Source organism: Saccostrea cucullata, unplaced genomic scaffold, assembly GCF_032062105.1.
Source record: "Saccostrea cucullata isolate Sc308-1 unplaced genomic scaffold, CSIRO_AGI_Scuc_v1 ctg3927, whole genome shotgun sequence".
Lineage (NCBI taxonomy): Eukaryota > Metazoa > Mollusca > Bivalvia > Ostreida > Ostreidae > Saccostrea > Saccostrea cuccullata.
Window position 1 is genome coordinate 99,491 of NW_026941159.1, and position 17,879 is coordinate 117,369.

The following is a 17,879-nucleotide window of genomic DNA, read 5'->3' on the forward strand; positions in this document are numbered from 1 at the left end:
ATATTACATATTCCCTCATTTCTTTGCATTCTCTTCACATCTACCCTTAATTAATATAAGTACTTCTGAAGCCTTATCTTAATTTGCAGATATTTATTAAAGTTTATATAATAAGAGTTTATTTCATCAAATACAGTTACAGAATATAATTGTAAACTACAAAATGTACTTCAACAGTTGGGTAATTTAATTGACAGGATACATGTAGTACTAGTACTGGACATGTATATTTAGCAGTGTGTTCTTAATAGTTTAGAATTAGATATTCATAAAGTAAATTCCTGTAGAAAACTCTTAATGTCCACATTTTTGCTACTTTTTTTGGGGGGAGGGGAAATTAAAACTGCAAAATTTCCTTCTTCGGAGAATATTTGTAAACAAAACTTTCAGTGTCAACTTACTGTCAAATTTTGTGAAAGTTAAAGGAAACTTCCACTCTCATCTCTCTGTTTTGTAGATTGATTGTGTAATACAGTTTTTACTGGGAGTGATGCAGGACAAACAGAAGAAATACAACAGACACGCGGACCAGTTTCATCGGATCTCTCTGAAGAGCCAGTTGTTAGAACGGGATCCAGATGAAGAGCAAGGGAACCAGTAAAATGGAGAACTAGTTTATAGGGAACTAAACACTTTTATTTGTATGTAGACTTATTTTGTAAATGAACTAAAATGTAAGTTCTCAATTGTGTTCAATTTAAATTTTTATACATGTCATACCGAATTTCAAACTTCCACTGGGACATTTGATATCTATTTGTTGTTGAGAACTGGATAATTAACAATGTTTTTATAAGTCTAGAACATCCTTTGACTTTCTTTTTTAAAAATTTCAAATAATTCTCTTTTTCAAATTACTGCAAGTTGGGTCTAGTCTAACTGTATCTAGATTACATGAAAGTTTATCTTTGAGGTACAATTGTAATACATTGTACATGTACATAGTATTGCTGTGTGAAACAATTGTACTACATTGTACATGTACATAGTATTGCTGTGTAATACAATTGTACTACATTGTACATGTACATAGTATTGCTGTGTGATACAGTTGTACTACATTGTACATGTACATAGTATTGCTGTGTAATACAATTGTACTACATTGTACATGTACATAGTATTACTGTGTAATACAATTGTACTACATTGTACATGTACATAGTATTCAGCTGCTGTGTAATACAATTGTACTACATTGTACATGTACATAGTATTGCTGTGTAATACAATTGTACTACATTGTACATGCTCAAGGCTCAGTGTTAGGACCTCTATTATTTTTTATATATGTTAATGATGTTTCTGAAGAAATGACAAGTTTTTGTAGATTATTTGCAGACGATAACTCCCTACAACAATCATCTAAAAATGTTAATACTATTGAAAACAAACTGAATTCTGATCTTAATAAGCTAGAAATCTGGTCGAAAAAATGGCTTCTTAAATTCAATCCTACTAAAACTAAAGCAATGTTTTTTAGCCTGAAAAAAAGTGTTAATTATCCTAAACTTTTCTTCCAGCAAAGTCAGCTAGAATTTGTTTCTTTTCATAAACACTTAGGAATTTTTTTCTCGCAAGATCTTAGTTGGTCTACACATATTGATACTATTCTAGCAAATGCATACAAAAAAATGGGCTTGTTAAAAAAACTTAAATTTGTTGTCAACCGAAAAACTCTTTCACTCATGTACACAACCTTTATCAGACCACAGTTAGAATACGCTTCCTTGGTGTGGGGTGGATGTAATATAGGTGACAGCGAAAAATTAGAAAAACTACAATTATGTAGAATTGTTACAGGATTAACTCTGTTAGCTTCTAAAGATGCACTTTACATTGAAACTGGATGGGAACCATTACATGAAAGAAGGAAAAAGACCAGACTAACTACAATGTATAAAATTGATAAAAACCAAGTTCCTGAATATCTCACTGATATAATCCCTAACTTACGATGTAATTCATCAAGTTACAGTACGAGAAACTCGCAGAACTATAACATACCCAAATGCAGATTGCAAGCTTACAAATCAACTTTCGTTCCCCTTGTTATTGAAGAATGGAACTCATTACCTCTTAATGTAAGAAATTCTCCCTCTTTATCTATTTTTAAAAAGTCTATTTCTTTCAAGAAACAAATGCCACCCTCTTACTTCAGTTATGGAAATCGACGCTTAAATATTATACACACGAGGCTTAGACATAACTGTGTGCTTAATAGCGATCTTTTTTGATGTTATGTAATCTTGAGTCCACTATGTTCTTGTGGAAGAGTGGAGGATTCTCATCATTATTTTTTCTCATGCGAAAAATATACAGAAGCCAGGAAAGAATTTTTTGACAAATTTTTGCGAATGGGTAAATTACATACTGTCGATACTTACACCTTACTCTGGGGAGACAAATCGTTAAATGATTTTGAAAATGAATACCTATTCTCTATTGTACAAACTTTCATAAAAAAGTCAGGACGATTTGGTTGATATAATAATTATTTCTATTTGTAAATCTTATACAGCATGTCTATTACATATGAAATGTATTCTATTGAATGTTTTACTCTGATTATTATACATTATTATTATTATATTATTATTATTGTTATTTGATATTAAGCTGAAACCCATGTATGTAAATATGTTTGGTATAATTTATATGTAGGGAAAGGGCGTAATAAGTTTTTAGAACTTTTGCCCAATCCCATTTGTACAGTATAATCAATAAAATATGTTCATCAAATCATAGTATTGCTGTGTAATACAATTGTACTACATTGTACATGTACATAGTATTGCTGTGTGATATCTCTCCTTACTTTTATGAAGTAAGCTTAATATATGGATGTAGGTATGGTGACTACTGGCCAGTTATTCAAAAGAGTTATCGCCCTTAGACCTTGAAAATTTCTCAATTTTTTCTTACTTTGTTGACCTGATAGTATGACTATAGGGTAAATTTGCATTGTATATATTTCAAATATAAGGACAGGTGATACAAAGAAATGAATGTATGGACTAGCTGATATTTATTTAACATTGTAATCTGGTTGTAAATGATGTAAAATATTGAATTTCTAAAATGTAAGAAAATATTAACTTTCTATGAATTGTTCAAAATGGTACCTTTTTTGCCATCATCCTTATAAATATTTACTTTTAAAACTTTTTCAAAAGATAAAAATCAAGAAATCTTCATTGGTTCTGTTGGAATAAACAGATTAAATCAAGTTATGAATATTAATTATATATTTATAAAGTTTTATAATACTCAACTTTCAAGTTTGATGTTTTAATTTTATTGATATTAAAACACTCAGTACACATACAGTGTTCTATATTATCAGCTGGTTCAGACTTAAAAGGTCGCCCACAATGGTGCACTGGAAGAGCATCTGTTTTATAGAGTCAAGGAGTAAGGTTTAAATCCCACTGTGGGACATGGAGACTGGTCCTTTGGATAACACGAAATAAACGGAGGTCCTGGGTGGCAGTGGACGTTGGCACGGAAAATCTCTCACTGCTCATTTAATGTAGGCGTGACAAAACACCTGTGGATTCTATTTTAACCCATTTCTTTAAAAGTGGAGGAAAAAAAGAATAATATTACTATATTGACAACAATGAATAAATTCTGAAAGAAAAATTAATTTTGGCATATATTAAATTTGGTTCGTGTTTTAAACCAGAGGCCATGAAATTCACAATTCACAATTTTAAAAGAGGCACCACTGCTTATCAAAATTATAAACTTAGCATGCTTACTCTATTTACTTAATAACCAGAGGTAGATCAAAGTAACAAAGAGAAAATGCACTTCCACTTTATACCCAGTTGTGCACCTGACACCAAAGGAACCACTGACCCAGGGGCCACATATTTCAAAATTTTGCAAATTTCATCATAAAATTGTTAATTTATACCAAAGAGCAGATTTCAAAGCATTGATTTATTTTCAGACTATGTAACACCCCCCACCACCACCACTCTGACCCAGGGGGCATAAAAAAACCACTTTGCTAGATGCACCTTTCTTCATCATAAATATATATACTTGGATCATTGGCATAAAACCCAGAAGCAAAGGAAAATATTTTCAAAGAATTAATGTATTTTTACTATATAATCAACAGAGCCCCACCCTAACACCAAAACCCCCTGACCCTGGGGCCATAAAATTCATATTTGTATAGGAGGCACTCTTGCTCAAGATTGCAGTAATTTTAGTGGTTTTGGCCCCACCCCTCAGGCCCCAGGGGGGCGGGGACCATGAAATTCATAATTTTTGTTCCCCTCCACCCATAGATGCTGTATATTAAATTTGGTTGAAATTGGTTCAGTGGTTTCAAAGAAGAAGCTGAAAATCTTCAAATGTTAACACACGACACACGTCGCACGACGACGGACAAAAACGGATAGCAATAGGTCACCTGAGTTACTCAGGTGACCTAATAAAATTCATGAAAAATTAAAGGAAATTCATGAATTATTCATGATCACCTCGCAGGGGTAATGAATACCCATACACAAGGTAGGGAAACAAAAAAGCATTCCAACTAATCAGTAATATTCAGCAATAATCAGTAGTGCCCCTAACACTGTGAAATAAACCCCTGACCCTAGGTCCACACATTGCACAAATTATAAAAAGGCACCCTTAAAATTGCCTATCAAAAAAAATAAATTAATGTTTTATAAATACAAAGGAGCAGATTTCAAACAATTAATTTATTTTCAGTATATAAGTAGAGCCGCCCCCCCCCCCGACCCCTGGGGCCTTGAAATTCACAATTCTGCAAGATTAGGGCCCTTGCTCATCATAACTATAAAGGTAGTTCATGTTCATCTGCTTCATACCAAGAGACAGAGAAGAAAATTTTCAAAGATTTAATGTATTTTCACTATATAATCAATAGAGCCCCCCCCCCCCCCAACACCAGAACCCCTGACCCTGGGACCATAAAATTCACAATTTGGGTAAAAGCACTCTTGCTCATCATAACTATGCACTTAGTTTATTTAATACCTAGGAGCATAGAAGAAGATTTTCAAAGAATTCGTCTATTTTCACTATATAATCAATAGAGCCCCCCCCCCCTCCCCCCAACACCAGAACTCTTAACCCTGGGGCCATAAAATTTACAATTTTGGTAGAGGCACTCATGCTTATCATAACTATGCACTTAGTTAGTTTATTTAATACCCAGGGGCAGAGAAGAAGATTTTCAAAGAAATCATGTATTTTCACTGTATATAATCAATAGAGCCCCGCCCTAACACCAGAACCCCTGACCCTGGGGCCATAAAATTCGCAATTTTGGTAGAGGCACTCTTGCTTATCATAACTATCTACTTAGTTGGTTTATTTAATACCCAGGAGCAGAGAAGAAGATTTTCAAAGAAATAATGCATTTTCACTACCTACTTATTTAGCCCTACCCTAGCACTAGAATCTCTGACCCCAGGGCCATGAATTTCACAATTTTGGTAGAGGACTCAATGCTGATTACAATCATGCAAACAGTTTGACTGCTTGATGTCCAGGAGTAAAGAAGAAGATTTTTAAAGATTGCATTAATTTTAGTGGTTTTGGCCCCACCCCTCAGGCCCCAGGGGGGCAGGGATCATGAAATTCACAATTTTTGTTCCCCTTCACCCATAGATGCTTTGTACCAAATTTGGTTAAAATTGGTTCAGTGGTTGCAGAGAAGAAGCTGAAAATGTTCAAAAGTTTACGAACGACGTACAACGTACGACGTACGACGACAGACAAAAACGGATAGCAATAGGTCACCTGAGTTTACGCAGGTGACCTAAAAATGTGACAATTTAGGATTGGCTCCTCTCAAAAATATATTAGGCTCGTTCAGCAATTGTTTAGCGAGGTATTCCACCAGGATTTTTTACTTATCTGTCCTTATAAATGCTACAAATTGAATGATTGATTTTGCATTAATTGTATTGAATAGCACATTGCCCCCACCCAACAGAGTTCAGCTAAGTTAAGTAATCGCGATATCAAGTATTGTATCAAAATTTTCCTAAATATTTCATTTAAACTTTGCGATATCAAGTATTGTATCAAAATTTTCCTAAATATTTCATTTAAACTTTAAAGAATACTTTATGTAAATCTGTCAAATCTCTACATTGAACTTATACATATCTCATGAAGATTGAAGTTTTTAGTCTGTAACATATAATACACATGCGAAAAAGGGCTAATTGAGTCATTTTTTCACACTGTGACACTTTTAAAAGTAAAAACAATGTTTTGAAATGCATGAGTAGGTCTTGAACTTCACTCCACTTTTTTTTCAAGTTAATCCTCAAAGTTTGCATACAAAATTAAATATACTATTTTGGTTTCCAAAATTATGGAGAAAAGACCCACTATACCTTTTTAAAAATTATAATTTTATGACATAACTTTTGTATCTTTTCGAGAAAAACTTGGAAGTCCACTGAGTCAATGGTCATATCACAAACATGATTTAAATGCCAATCCTCATCAGGACTTGTGTAGCATAGTTGTTAGCTTGCTAGTCTCAGTAGAGAATGCTACTCAGGATTTTTATTGCTAGGGTTCAATCTAATGGATACATGTACCACATTTTTATATCTGTGATAGTCAGTTGGTGAAAAAACTGCAACTAAAATTGTGTACAGATCTTGAGACACATGGATATATACAATGTTGACATCGAATTTGCATAAAAATGAATCTCACTACTGGTATATGATATGCCTCGACAAACAGTGTTAAAAAATTTCAAACTTCTTGCTACCATAGTAGCTGCTGAAAAAAAAGCCATAAAAATTTACGCACAGATAAACAGGAATTTGATGAGAGGATTGCTAAAAAATTAATCCAACCATTATCCCTCAATATGTAATGCCTATAGAAAGATAGACAGACATGCTAATTCCAATATACTCCCCAAATTTGATTGAGAATGGGTTAAAATAATTGTATGTTGTTATTGAATATTCCTCACAGTTGACTTGTAGGTAATACTTATCATTGCTGACTTGTGGGGCATATTTCTCATTGTTAACTTGTAATACTTTTCATTGCTGACTTGTGGGGAATATTTCTCACCGCTGACTTGTGGGGAATATTTCTCACGTAGGTTATATTTATCATTGCCGACTTGTGGGGAATATTTCTCACGGTTCATTTGTGAGGAATACACATGTATTGACCATTGCTTTACCCTTAAAAATATGTTTCCATATAAATGTTGCCTTTGAGCCCAACCAATAAATGTACACTTCAGTGTATATTGCTGACTTGTGGGAAACATTTATCACTCATTTGGAAATGCATTATTTAATTACCGTATATATTCGCCTATAAGTCTGTCCGCCTATAAGTCGGTTGGATTTAATAAGGTTATATATCAAAGGGACTGACCTCTTATATTACCATTCATTTTATATCTCGCCTATAAGTCGGATATAGAGTTTTGGACAAAATATTAACTCCCCAAAATCCGACTTATAGGCGAGTTTACACGGTATACAAGAACATTACAGATAAAAACTATTTTTCAACAAATAAAATAACTATCAAATCTTTAAAAAAATCAATCATCAATATTAATTAATAAATGTATTGAAACTAATGTTCACAAGTCTTAAATCAAAGCACATTAATTAAAACATTTCTTTTCCTTCAGTAGATTTAAAACAAATTGCAAATTTATTGCAAATTTTAATTTTCTCTAGTAAAAAAAATGTTTTCAATTAAAAAATAATAAGTATGTTGAAAAGGATAAAAAAGTCATAAAATCAGGAGACGGTATATATAAGTACTATAATTTAATCATTGATGGATATAATCAGCCAATGACTAATTCTTATTAACCAAATTTTGATAACATTTTGTAAAATTTTCTGATTATTGTTAAACAGTTAGCATGGTTAGCATGTATATTTTCTGACAACTTCTCAGCATGTTCATGAGGCTTAACCTACTTTGAAATCATGAACAAGGACCAAAATTTTTTTTTTATTTTAGATATACCGGTTTCTGTATTTCCATGTACATGTATTAGGCTTCATAACATACAAGATATCAGTATGCTTTTTTTTATTTCTGCTTTTAGAGCAACGGAAGTACTGTACACCAACTTTTATTTGAGTAGAAGAAATATTAGCCAGTTTCATGACCTACATTTACTAGTGAATATTAAATTATTAATTGCCCTGAACTATTAATTTTGCTTTGTATTTGTAGAGAATGTTTCCTTTAAATAGTCACGGATATTAATCAACATAGATTAGATATGCAAATAAAAGATGACACAAATAGGGTACTATCTGGTAGTTGGTTTACAGTACTGCTCACATATAGAGTTCAAAATGAATTTTACAGCTATCTTGACTTACCAATACTAAATCCTTCTGTTTCCATAAACTAATCCAGACAAAATACTTTCAGTTATAATACTCTAGTTCTTTACATCCTTCATGTCCATGCAAGCGTGTCTGTTGACTTTGACTCCAAGTCTCAGTCTCTAACATTTTGTAGAATAAAGTTGTATAATTTGCTCTTGTGGTGAAAAACCCCAAAACCTGCAATGATAATTTTGCTTTCAGTTTAAAGATTTCATTGCATATTTTTTTTAAGTGTTCATATTTTTACCTATAATTACAAGACACTGAAGACAGGTATATCTCCACACCTCTCAATAGTAATTTTTGACCCCATGCGGCATGCCAAAATTAAGAAATAATGTATGCCCTTTCTTGATCCATATTGTTAACAGTGGGTAGGTAGGTATGAAAAATATTTTATTTTTTTCCTTCTTGTGACATGGCCTAGAGAGCTTTCCTTTTAAAGTCAACCGTACAATAACTGCGAAACAGAACACTTTCTCGTGGATGTTTGATGAGCAGAAACTGTTTTATATGCAAAAAATCAACGCATGATAGTGCTGTTAGTATCTATTTAAATTCAATTAAAATGAGAATAGAAATTTACAGTGTAAAGTTACCAGAGGCAGATTCTTTAGAAAGGAGGAGTGGGTGCAGAAATCAAATGGTTTTCTTCAAAAAAAAAAAAGACCAAAATCAGGAAGCATTATCAGACCCAAAACTAGAGCTGAAACGAATACCATAAATCAACATTCGAATATTCGTGACTGTAATTCGATTCGTATTCGGTAATTAAATAAAATAGCTATATAATGCCTTTTCATATACTTGCAAATCCTGTTGTTTATTACTATATATCAATGTATAAGATAGGTGTAAGAAATAAACGTCTGCTCCAAGCCATTTGACATGTAAATGTGCATTAGGACTCGCATTTATTTTCAAGAAAAAAAAATAGAAAAAGAATCTTTATCAACAATTATAATCCTCTTTATTTCTTTAAATTACGTGACTGTATTGCATTCCGATTACGTTAAACGCCCGACTAGCAAACCAGCAGGTACTCGCCATGTTTTTCTGTTATAAAATTTAAAAAAAAAAACGTTTCGTTTCCGGAAGCATCCTGTGAATGTTTTAATCAACATTTAAATTTAAAATATAACATTCTCAAAAAAATATACCGGTAATATAATGAATATTTTTTCATATATAATTTCTGCAATTATTTATAAATTAATAAATCTGATCAATATATTCCGTTTGTTGATCCGGAATATTTCTCTCCGCACAATATAATTTTTTTTTATTACTTTTGAAAATCATGGCAGTCAATGTCACCCATATCTAAATTAATTCTGAGACACATGAGGTTTCTGAACATTTGGCTTGAAGATGATTAAATAAATCTGACATCGTGTCTTTATCAGGCCAGTAGTACCACGTGGACAAAGTTTACAACCCGTCTTATACATGTATTTGCTTTTGTTTGCTTCTTTTTCCACAGTGATCAAAAACAAGTGGATAGGCCTACATCATTTATTGCATGAAATACATTGTATAAAACATGTGAACGAATATTCGAATATAAATTTTCCATTCGAATATTCGCGAAAAACTATTCGTTCGCGAATGTTCGAACATTCGTTTCAGCTTTACCCAAAACTTAGAGCGTGATCGTTATGAGTACTTAAATTTGAAAAGGTATACATTCAGTTAAGCAAATATAAATGATTTTGAATAATAGATATTGAATCTTAAAATCTCAACATTAGGCCATAATAAATAAATTGCTATATTGATTCTCATCCAAATTTTTTTAAAAATCGGGGCGGGCGGCTTTTATTTTATATTTTTCGATTTTGCAGATTTTTTAATGACCTAGTCAATCGGTGTAATTTTATCTACAATACCAGAATAAAAGACATAGTAAAGGTTCCATAATTATCTCTTACTTCACATCATCACCAATCTTTTCAACCAATGACCCTTGTTTAAAATATATACGTGTGTATTACAGCAATTAACATCTTTTCAGCTGTCAAAATCATGTTGACATTCGCGAGATTTAAAACGAAAGTAGAATGATAGATGAATACCGATCCCGATCAGAATTAAGACAAAGAAAAACAGAAATAAAAAAAAATCGAGGCGGGGGTTTAAAATCAGGGCGGGCGGGGATGAGAATCTAGGAATATTTTTATTATGGCCTTACCTTTCAATTTTATTACCAATTTTAAATTTTTTATATGCTAGCTATCATAAAAGCTGATCTAATTGTTATTACTATGTTTCTCCATTTCTTCCAATTCGCATTATTTTGTAAACCATGTCCAATCGTAATTCAATAGTACCTGATGGTTTGAAAAGGATTTTTACTTATTTTTTACATATTATTATGTTTCTTATTTATTCCATCAGCATCTAAACCCCAAGGCCAAGGTCTGAATGAAACAAATTCTAAAAATAAAAGGTGATCTTTAATTAAAAAGTGTGTTTTCAGCATGTTCACTCCCCGCCTAACTCTAAGAAATATAGGAGCCGGCTCTCAATTTTTTTCTGCTAATATCTTTCCATGAGTAAACTACTGTATGTATACTTTAAAATGCAGGCTTCATATTTAAGCGGCTTTGGTGCAGACAACAATGCACTAATAGACCGTTTCACGGTAACTGCTGTACTGCTCTTTTGCAGGGCAAAATGATATAGTTTGGTGAAATATGACGTAAAAGTAATTGTTTAAACATACGCCATTTACTTATCTTTCAACAAAAACTTCGCCAAACGTTATTATTTTGCCCTGCAGAAGAGCAGTACGGCAGTTACCGTGAAGGGGCTAATTCATGAATACTGCTAAGAAATCATTTACATATATACAATACACCTCACAAACATGTGTAGCGCTAATTTATGATTATGCCAACCCAGTGATTTAATATGCTAAAATTTTGAGAGCAACAAATCATATACACATATTACAGTATTCCAGTTTACAATTAGAAATGAAATCCAAATCTTGATCACTTCCATGTTTGAGAAATGCATATCTTACACATATTAATCAGAAATATTTTGACAGTGAAATCCTGTGGGAAAGTGGCAGCATGGCTGCCAATAAAATGTTAAAATAAAATAAAAATGTTTTTCCTACCTACTTACCCTATCTTTTCTAAGGTTAAAATAGGAAACACTACCTATTTATCAACTTTTAATTCGCCCACACAGGCCTCACTAAACAGCTAAAGACCAGACAGTCGCACCGTCTAGTATAATTTGTATGGGCATGAGGAGGATAGGCACTTGTTTCACAAAAAATGGGAACAAGCCTTAACCGCTTACCATATCCCGGGGGTGCTGGACTCATATAAATCCGTGGTTTGATTTTACAGGATAGCCATTAGGCCTATAAACATGATACAATTAAAAAAAAACGAGGTCTAGGTCGGGTCAAACTTTCCCAAACTGGCCAAAGTTTTACGAGCATTCATATTAAATGTTACTTTACGAACGTCTAGAAGAAATAACTGCATGCATGATTTACGTAGTTAAATAAGTTTTCAGCCTAATATCTTTTAAATATGATAAATAATCTACTTACCACATTCTCGGAGAAGCCATTGCCCGCAATAAATTGGTATCATCTGGGGACCAGTTTAAGCGTTCCGAATGAATCCTCAAACATTCGTTTTACGGTGCAGTGAGAAAATTACTGCGAGTCAATTTTACGGACTTATGGGGAAATTTTCAAAAATGACCACAAATCGAATAAATATTATAAGTAGAACACGTAGAATTCAAAAAACCCCATGACCATATTTGTGGGGAACGAGAGAGTTCCCCACAATTCTGAACTTTCCCCATAAGAAAGGTCCTTTGTCAGGTGTGAGTTCCCCACAAGTCGGTGAGCGCGAGTGCTCTCTCTCTCTCTCTCTCTCTCTCTCTCTCTCTCTCTCTCTCATTGATTTATATTATATTTATACTTAAATCATAAAATCAAGGAGTAGTACTTTTTTCTTGAAACTTTTTTTAAGGGCAGACGAGACGTTCGATCCTTAATAATATGTAAAAATCTCCAAGAGTTTTTAATTGAAGTATTGCTACATAAAGATGTTTACTCACAAAAAATTGAGGTACCTTACCAGGCATTTATGCAAGATACCAGAGGTAGTTTTTCTTATAATTTGATATTAAAGTTAAAACCGTTTATGTATTTCAGCAATTTTTTAAACATAAAGAAAACCAAATTATTTTTTTTTCAAACATTGACAGAAAGGCATAAAAATGTAACCTTCGGTATGTGTTGCAATAGAATTTAATATTGACTTAATTAATAAACAGAAATTCATTGTTTGTTTTCAAACAGAGCTTATAAGACCTAATAGTAAGGTCAATACCTTTGTGTCTAATTTGCTACTTAAACAGCTATGAAGAGTAAGTTCATGCAATGTAGGTCAGACTTAAAATTCATTCAACTTCAGAGTTGCTTTCAGCACAGTGTAAAGGGACATAATTCATACAATATCTACTGTCGTAATCAATATAAATTTATTTTCTAAATGATTTGTGTAACTGAATAGACGATTCAGTTACACAAATCATTAAGAAAATAAATCATTTGCACTGTTTACATTAATGTCGATTCCTGTGTTTCATTCAATAAATAAGTCATTCTCAAACAGATTTGAATGTGTACGTGTCAATGCTTGCATTTTATTTTATCGAAAAGAATTTCATTTTGTTTATATCTGTTTTTCTTAAGTCATTCAACAAAGCTGCACGTGTAATACAAAATTATTTATAGAAATTGGTTAATGTCGCTGTAAGCATTTTTACCTGACGCACGTGTATTTAATGAATGTGACACCCATTTTTCTTTACTTAGATAACAACCCTCCTGAATGAAAGTTTCTATATTCATATGAGGCAGAATTTTTTTCAAAATCTTATACGTGAAATCAGAAAACATTTACTGTGACCTTCAACTCGACAGTTAGATAAATCGACGGTGGTAATTTCTATTCCTACGTAGACACGATACATTCTGGTGAGCTTGAGACACATCTGATTCATATATATTATACTTAACAACGTTAATGGTAATCTAACAAGGTACCAATTTCATACCAATTGTTAGTCCATTTATCATACACTAAATTGACGACGGATTTTCCCGTTAGATCCCAACAAGGAGGACACACCTGTCGGCACACTCCTCTTCTGCATTTTATGCCACCTCTGATGTTTCGGAGGTTCGTGTTTACTCTGCTCGCATTTTGATTTTTTTTATGGACTTTGGGATTGAATACTTTTCGCTATCTCCATATCCGTACTTTCACCCTTTCTCATTTTGACTAATTAAACATGATTTGTCTTTAATGACAATAGCACAATGATATAAGGAATGGAAGAAAGTCTTATAAAATTCGTTCTAATCAGTTTCATTATCAAAACTTATATAATGTCATTAATAAGATACTAGTATTCTTATATATACATGCAATAGATCTCGCTTCTTCATGCCCCTTCACTACCATTATTTGAAAAACTTGGATGGCTGACCATTTATGAGTTAATTGATTTTCATAAATATGTATTACTGTACAAAACACTTCATGGTATGGCACCAACATATTTAAGAGACTCCTTTGAATTTATTTCCTCTAATAGTTATGTTCTACGATCTGAAACGAACTATGACCTTCATCTACCAAAATATAGAACAAATCAATTTAAAAATTCTTTTCATTATTCTGGAGTTCATGTATGGAACAAATTACCTTTGCATATCCGTTTCTCACCAACTGTACAAACTTTTCGTAAAAATGTAGAAAAATTCATTATAACATGTAGAAACTAAAAGTTATATAATTTCATGTTCTTGAATCAATCTGTATATGTACATGTTTTTTTCACGTCACGTTGTATTATTCATTATAATATTGTACGATGTTTTTAATATTGTATTATTGTGAATGAGTTTAGAGGGCCCCGAGGAAGACTACTGCATTGCACTAATCGGGTTACCCTCTTTAAATGGAGTATTATTATTATTATTATTATTATTATTAATAGGTATTTAGAAAAAAATCAACTTTATATATATGTTTTGTTACCTATTTTTCTAATGATTCACGCTTATATGATTTAAAAAAATAATAAGTTGTGAAATTCCATTCACATCCTTACGTGTACTGTATCTGTTCAATTATTAAAAAAAAAAGATTGCTTCCAGCCTTTAACATTAGGTTAATTTATGTGGTTTTCTTTGTGTCACAAACAGCCTCTCTAAGACAAGAGAGATAACTCTCAAATTCTAAATTTTGCATCAACTAAATTACTTTGACGCTATCTGCTAAATGTTGTCTAGTTTTTGTGAACTTATTTATGTTGGTAAAAACAAGGGTTCACTTTACAAAATATATTTAAACTATTTAAAAACGTTGCTAAATTTAGAGGTTCAGCGGGTTTTTAAATCCAATAAATAAATAAACATCTTTATCTTTAAAACTGGTCCTACAAAAATCAAAGTTCTGTTTTTGTCAACCGATCCAAGCAGAACTATTAACTTCGTTTGATATACAGGAAAAAGATTATCGAAATTTTAAACGAAAAAAGGTCATTTATTGACAAAATGACGAAACTACTAATACCGTATTATACATTTTGTAAGAAAAGTTAATAACACTCCATGAGCAAAATCATCTTAGTGTACTATGTAAAATGATTATAAATATAAAATGTATATTTCATAGAAGTAAGCTTTTTTAATCACACATAAAAATTGTATACTTGTACTATTAAACTATCCATTGTTGTATTATTAAGGAACGGAATTCTTTTGCATTATTATATCAATTTCTTTCCTCCTGTATTATCTGCATCTGTACACAAAAATAGAGAAAAAGATAAACTAGAAAAGAAAGATCAACAATAAAGTTCATATTTATTATGCCGAATCCCGTTGTTTTAAAATATAAAACAGACTCAACATAAAACGATCAGGAAATACATCATGAATGTGTTTGATTAGAAAATAACAGAATGGTTTACCTAGTGAGGTTTAATTAACATCATGGTCTCCCTTACTGAGGATCCGTCCTCTACTATAGGTTTCCATGGAGCGGCCCACATTGCCGGGGGCCAGGGACCGTTAAGGTAGGCGAGGTGGCAGTAGTTAAACCACCAGCCTCCTTCATTAGCTGCGGCACAGTTCGGACCCATAGCTCCGTCATTATCCCTGTCTGGAGTGGAGAAGAACATTCCAGACAGATTTCTCGTAGACTTCCCAGTGTCTAACATAGCGTCTCCTGTAGAAGTAAAGGTAACACCTGGATTATATATCAATAAACCTGATGTAATCTCTATTTTCTTTTCGTTATGATTCTTTTTTTTTTAAATTGACTATATCGATCTGAAAACAAGACAGGTTTACTAACTTATTTAAAATTCAATGAATACGAATGACCAATATAAAAATATCTTGTCTGATATGTGATGTCCCTATTATTTTGCTGCACGATATATCTTACAATATTTTATCTATGCTTTGGTGTTTATCTAGTCTAACTACAACACATTGGACTTTTAATAAATAATAAAAATAAAAAGGAAACTTTTATTTTAAACACTTATTCTCTCTCTCTCTCTCTCTCTCTCTCTCTTATCTCTCTCTCTCTCTCTCTCTCTCTCTCTCTCTCTCTCATATCATTTATCAATAACTAACCTAGGGTCCCGGTAGCTGGCCCACCAAGATAAAGTCTGTATTTGTCCGATTCATCACTAATAGCAAACTGTTGATAGAGTTCATACAGAGTTGTGCCATTTCTTAATGTGATGGAAACGTAGAGAGATGAGTTCCTTCCCTTTGTCAACTGCTGAATAACGTCGTTTCCTACAAACGCAATATGTATCGTTAGAAATAAATTAAAATTTCAGGAGTATAGCATACGTTTTAAATTAAAATAAATGAGGATTTCAAGAATATCAGACTTTAATTAAAATTTTTAGTTGCGCCATACCCTAAACCAATGTTATTTTTTAACTCTACGATTTAAAAAAGTTAACATCAGATTTGTATTATTTATAATGCACTCGTATTGATAGTGCTATCAAAGCGGATTTGCAAAATTATATTTTAATGGTACATACCCTGAATTCATCATACTATTGTAGAATGAGAGATTAACATAAGTACTTACCAATCCAGTAGGAGTCGTTAGGATTCCCGAACCCAGTCTTGTACTCCGCCCACGTTTTGTTGAATCTCACAGATCCGCCCACACGTCTCTGAATTGCCTTTGGGTTGAAAAAAGAAATAAATGCTTCATTTACGGTATTGTTTGGTTTTTTTAAAATATATGCATTTTATCTACTGAAGCCCGCATGTTACATGTACAAATGTAATTTCAAATAAAATTCAAATAGACAAATGTAATAAAAAGAAAGATATCTAAAAAAAATCTTACTGTCCACCCACCTCCCTCGGTTTCCATGTCACAATACACGCTGACTTGGGTCTGGTTTTCAAACGGATGAATTTCATAGACACCGGACTGTGTTTGTCCCTTTATATTGTGGTCCTTACAATCCTGTTTGAGTTTGACATCTGTATGACAAAAAAATCATAGACATTGTGATTATAAAAAGAAGAAAACGTAGAAGAATAAGAAGAGAGGAACAGAAAGAGAATGCACCTTCGTAAATTTCGGCAATTTTTTTAGTAAACTTCTTTTCAAGTTCCTGAATCTTTTCCTGGCAATTACTGTTTACTCTTTTCTGCTCCTCAGTCAGAGAATCAACCTTTCTTTGTAATATTTCCATGTTTTTCTTCACAGAATTGACGTCATCCAGAGCTGTCTTGACGTCATTGACAACGGATACTCGTATTAGTGTCTCTTGATTGACGAGCTGACGGAGAATATCGATCTCATTTCTTTCGTTTATCAGAGCAGTGGCGTTCTGATCGTTAGTACCGGTTAACATGGAAGCCGTCTTGACTTGTGATACAGACATGAAAATCAGTACTAGTACTAAAAACATCGTCATCCTTTCAATTTTGTTGTGAGATTACCAGAGAAAGAGAATTTTGTACATCAGTTAGATAATGCACATTGTATATATAGAGACATTTGGGGATTTCCTCATTCAAATGATGTCATGAGGTGTGTAAAGAGATGTCTAGATAATGCGCAAAAATTTAGTGTGTAAACATCAGAATACTTGACAGTGTTACCCTTGACAGTACTTGATGTGTGCAGTTAAACAGGAATCACGAAGTGATAAACAGATGTCTACAAAATGCGCAAAAATTTAGTGTGTAAACATCAGAATACTTGACTAGGTTACCCTTGACAGTACTTGATATGTGCAGTTTAACAGGAATCACGAATATTGTGATAAAGAGATGTCTAGATAATGCGCAATTTTTTTTTTGTGTAAGCATCAGAATACTTGACTAGGTTACCCTTGACAGTACCTGATGTGTGCAGTATAACTGGAATC

At 32.6% G+C, this 17,879-nt stretch overlaps 1 protein-coding gene across 2 annotated transcripts; it reads right to left on the reverse strand.

Annotated features, from left to right (window-relative positions):
* Nucleotides 1-14,948: 14,948 nt before the first annotated feature.
* On the reverse strand, nucleotides 14,949-17,451 carry LOC134257321 (fibroleukin-like). Of its 2 annotated transcripts, XM_062739954.1 has the most exons (6): nucleotides 17,072-17,451; nucleotides 16,844-16,983; nucleotides 16,577-16,673; nucleotides 16,102-16,269; nucleotides 15,429-15,685; nucleotides 14,949-15,259 (listed from the first exon to the last, which is right to left on the reverse strand). In XM_062739954.1, the coding sequence occupies exons 1-5, from the start codon at nucleotides 17,421-17,423 to the stop codon at nucleotides 15,429-15,431; spliced, it is 1,014 nt and encodes a 337-aa protein (XP_062595938.1). In that variant the 5' UTR covers nucleotides 17,424-17,451; the 3' UTR covers nucleotides 14,949-15,259. The 2 variants fall into 2 exon arrangements, with proteins under 2 accessions (XP_062595938.1, XP_062595939.1); XM_062739955.1 differs by lacking the exon at nucleotides 14,949-15,259 and having other exon boundaries at nucleotides 15,305-15,685.
* Nucleotides 17,452-17,879: the final 428 nt, after the last annotated feature.